The sequence below is a fragment of the Sinocyclocheilus grahami genome, unplaced genomic scaffold (assembly GCF_001515645.1).
Source record: "Sinocyclocheilus grahami isolate Dianchi unplaced genomic scaffold, SAMN03320097.WGS_v1.1 scaffold15.1, whole genome shotgun sequence".
In the NCBI taxonomy this organism is placed as follows: domain Eukaryota; kingdom Metazoa; phylum Chordata; class Actinopteri; order Cypriniformes; family Cyprinidae; genus Sinocyclocheilus; species Sinocyclocheilus grahami.
In genome coordinates this window covers 243,678-247,401 of record NW_015505194.1, presented here as the reverse complement: position 1 = coordinate 247,401, position 3,724 = coordinate 243,678, and the positions used below count along the sequence as shown (strand labels likewise).

General features: G+C 39.0%; 1 protein-coding gene across 1 annotated transcript in view; it reads right to left on the bottom strand.

The window, feature by feature from the left end:
* Positions 1-3,724, bottom strand: part of LOC107602483 (serine/threonine-protein phosphatase 4 regulatory subunit 3-like) — a 20,539-nt gene that overhangs the window by 10,981 nt on the left and 5,834 nt on the right. Inside the window, exons 5-8 of the mRNA XM_016295002.1 lie at positions 773-850; positions 571-687; positions 221-337; positions 7-138 (exon numbers count right to left, since the gene is read on the bottom strand). Coding sequence (XP_016150488.1) covers positions 7-138; positions 221-337; positions 571-687; positions 773-850 — 444 coding nt within the window. The remainder of the gene's footprint in view (positions 1-6; positions 139-220; positions 338-570; positions 688-772; positions 851-3,724) is intronic.

Genomic DNA, 3,724 nt, shown 5'->3' with positions numbered 1-3,724 from the left:
TCTCACATTAGCAGTTGCCAGCATGTTCTCTGGGTCCACTAGTGTCCTGAGCAAGCCCATTAGCTGTACGGCTCCACCCAACTCTGGATCCGTGTCACAGATCATATGCTCAATGATCAGATTTATCAACAGAATGTCCTGTAAAATATAGACAAGTGGTAAGAAAGACAGGTAGCTGGAAGGCTCACAAGAGTCAGTAGGCATGTGGCATGTGACTTACATCATCATTCTGCTGAGACTCCTGCATAACAAACTCTCGCACCATGGAGGGGTTGTACTCCACCAGATAGGAAAAGATATCAGTGGCTGCGCCACGCACATGAACATCATCCATGCCCTTTAACACAAAGCACACATGCGTTCATAAATACAGCAAGAGCAAGCTAAAGTTATTGTCTTCATTGAGAGCAAAGTTGAAGTTAAGTTACAGTTTCAAATGTAGCAGATACACCTATTCTCCATAAAATACAATACTAAAGATCATTAGTAATGATATTAAAATTTTAAAAAAAGATACCACCAAATCAACTGACTGCAAATCTGTTCTTTGAAGTAGCAAGTATATCTTACAAGAATAACTTCCAGCGCTGGCAGGATACCCATGTTGGACAGAGTTTTGAAGAATGCGTCTCTGTTCTGTGGTTGTAACGTTTGTGAGAACGCACAAAACTCCTTCAGGAAATTTACCTGAATGTGAAAACAATATAAATTTTGTTTATATCAAGTGTTATGAGTAGGAGGTTAACACATTCATTAGTAATGTTGCTCATACCAGCTCATGCCGTTTGTCATCATCTGTGGCTTCATCAGTTAGCTGTGCAAAGAGCTCAGTCAAAAACTTCTCATCGTCCTGAAAAAAAAAAGCATAAGAAATAGAGAGCTCTGGTTATATCCATTATGATAACAGTTTTGTATATATATACACACACAAAACTAGTTTACTTCAAAACAAGAGACACTAGAAAAAGCACATAAGTAAATTATTGAAATATTTTTAAGCCAGTATTCATGTTACAATCTATTTTCTCCAAATGAAACTCTTTCTATATATGCTGCATGATGCACCTTGAAGGGCACTGTGTAAATTGCAACCATAAATAATTCTGTTCAGCCAGATTTGGCTGGATAAATCTGGTTATTGATAAATGTTCATTTATAGTTGCATATGCATTATCCTAATTTCATTTGAGCTCACCATAAAGCTGTAAATCACAGAGAGGCTTAAAACTGTTTTGCAACATTACTTGACCTCTAGCAGAATGAGGGGGACATATTTGATAACTGCACATGGACACCAAGGTTAGACATGTGACCGATACTGTATTTTACTGCATCAACTTGTCATGGACATAAAAGATTACACCTCAAAAAACGGGGAACCAGTCAAGTGAATCAAAACATTGTTTGCTATTACGCTGCCATGGGAAAGTACATCTAATTGCTCAGACAATCATAACAAAAAGGTTTCAGTATCTATGTTTGGTTTATTCCAAATCTATGAGACTACATCCAGGTATTAATTGGATATGGTAATATTAAAACAATATTGTGACATGCACATTCTTCTGCAAAGATGGACAAACAACCATACTGAACTGAAGCTGTCTGGAGGTTGGAGAAAATAATCATCCAGCATGCCTGCCAAGCGTTTGTGACATCACATGATATGGCTCTAAAGAACATGATGGTGCTGTTTCCATGGTAACAAGCACTCTCCCCTACCTCCAATCCCAGTATCAAACAATTCCACTGTAAGGCTTAGGTGAGAAGCACGTATCAAACCATTTCCATTAACATCTTTTTTAAATGAATTTAGCCACAACTGAAGTAAAATCTAACTTAATGTCATTTCAGATATTTTTGACTTGTCAAAGCATTAAAGGGGTCATATGAACAAGAACACAAGAACATTATGTGGTGTATTTGGTGTACTGCAATGTATTTATGCAGTTTACGGTTAAAAAAACACATACAATGTTCATATGTTCATTATTGTTTATCCTCTATGCCCCGCCTTTCTGAAATGCGTCGATTTTTACAAAGCTCATCGGTCTGAAAAGCGAGGTGTGCTGTGATTGGCCAGCTATCCAGTGCGTTGTGATTGGCTGAATTCCTCAAGCGTGTGACGGAAATGTTACGCCCCTTACCATACTGTGATGCCGTGTCATGGCGCGATGAGACAACACCAATAAAACCCATTACAAACGAGGCATTTGTTGCATCCAGTGGGGACATAATTACTGATTATAATGACTTATACTGTCTTTTTACACGTTGCGTTGTGTATTGCACCACATAAACATAAAACCATGTCTGCATTTGTGATCGGAGAAACGACAAACAACAAGTGCTACTCTACACTGCTCAAAACTCGCATTTGAATCGTCAGTGGCAAATTTTTTAAATATTACAAAAAAAAAAAAACTTACTTACAGGCTGTGAGTCAGAGGCGCCAGACTGTCCTTGCAAAGTTGGAACTGCCCCACTTTATAGAAACAGCCTTTGTGCTCAGACGCATTGTAGGCTACTCTGCAGGATCAGGAAACAGTCCTCCATAAAATGCGCTGCACACATCTGAATATTTGGGGTGAACTTTGCTGCACGATTATTCCCTTGAAATTGTAATTGCGATTATTAATTACATTTATCACAATTTACATTGAATGATGTTTATAACATTGTTTGATGCAACTGCATGCCATGTTTTTATATGAAAATAAACAAGCTGAAAACACTAACTGAAAAACTTTGTGCTTTTCTATAGTATTAAGCCTCAAAAGTCAACTATACATCGGATTGTTTTCTTTAAATTATAAAAAAGTAAAAATATGAATGGTATTATAATGTTCTACTAAAACTAAAATTAAAATAATGGGGAAAACCCTTAAGATAACATGTAGAAAGAAAAAAACACATCTTAAGCACGCAGAATAACATAAGTGGACTTTGAACGATTAATTGCCACTTTGAACGATCAAGTAATTGTGGCATCCATAACTGTAATCGCGATTAGAAATTCGATTAATTGTGCCGCCCTAGTTGAACTGTTCTGGAACAGTGTTGTAAATACAACTTAACCACTGATTTCTAGTCGTGTCTTTTGTTTGGAAGGCCAAATAAAGTAGTTTCGCTTTCATAACGAGAAACACAGCATCACACACGGCGGGCTAGAGGGAGCAGCAGCCGGCGGGCTTGAGAACGGCGCTGCCGGCGGATTCGACGAAGGAGCGGCCAGCGGGCTTGCGGCAACCACATGTGACGACCCCGGGCTGGACTCCACTTCGTTCACGGTGAAAGCATATCCGACGATCCACAGCGCGAAGTTGATGTATTTCCTCAGCGACCAGCATGGATCAGCTCGAAGCGGCTATCGTCCTCTTTTGGAAGGCCAAACAAAGTAGTTTTGCTTTCACAACGAGAAACAGCGTCTCCACGACATGTCGGCGGCAACAACAACACTACAGCGAGAATAAAAGTTATGCCTTCTTTCTTTGCGTGAACATTTGGGCGGTGCTATGCAAATCTTCTCACACAGTGACATAGACATGTGGGGGCGTGTTTAAACAAGGTGTTTTAGGAGGGCATGGACAAGTCTTAACTTTTATAAAGAATATCTCTTTGGGTTTGAGACTTTAGTCTTTGCAACTTTAGTGATCTTATCTATGCACGAACAGCTTGTAACACTCCAAAGAGAAAGGAAAATTTGAAATTGCATCATATGACC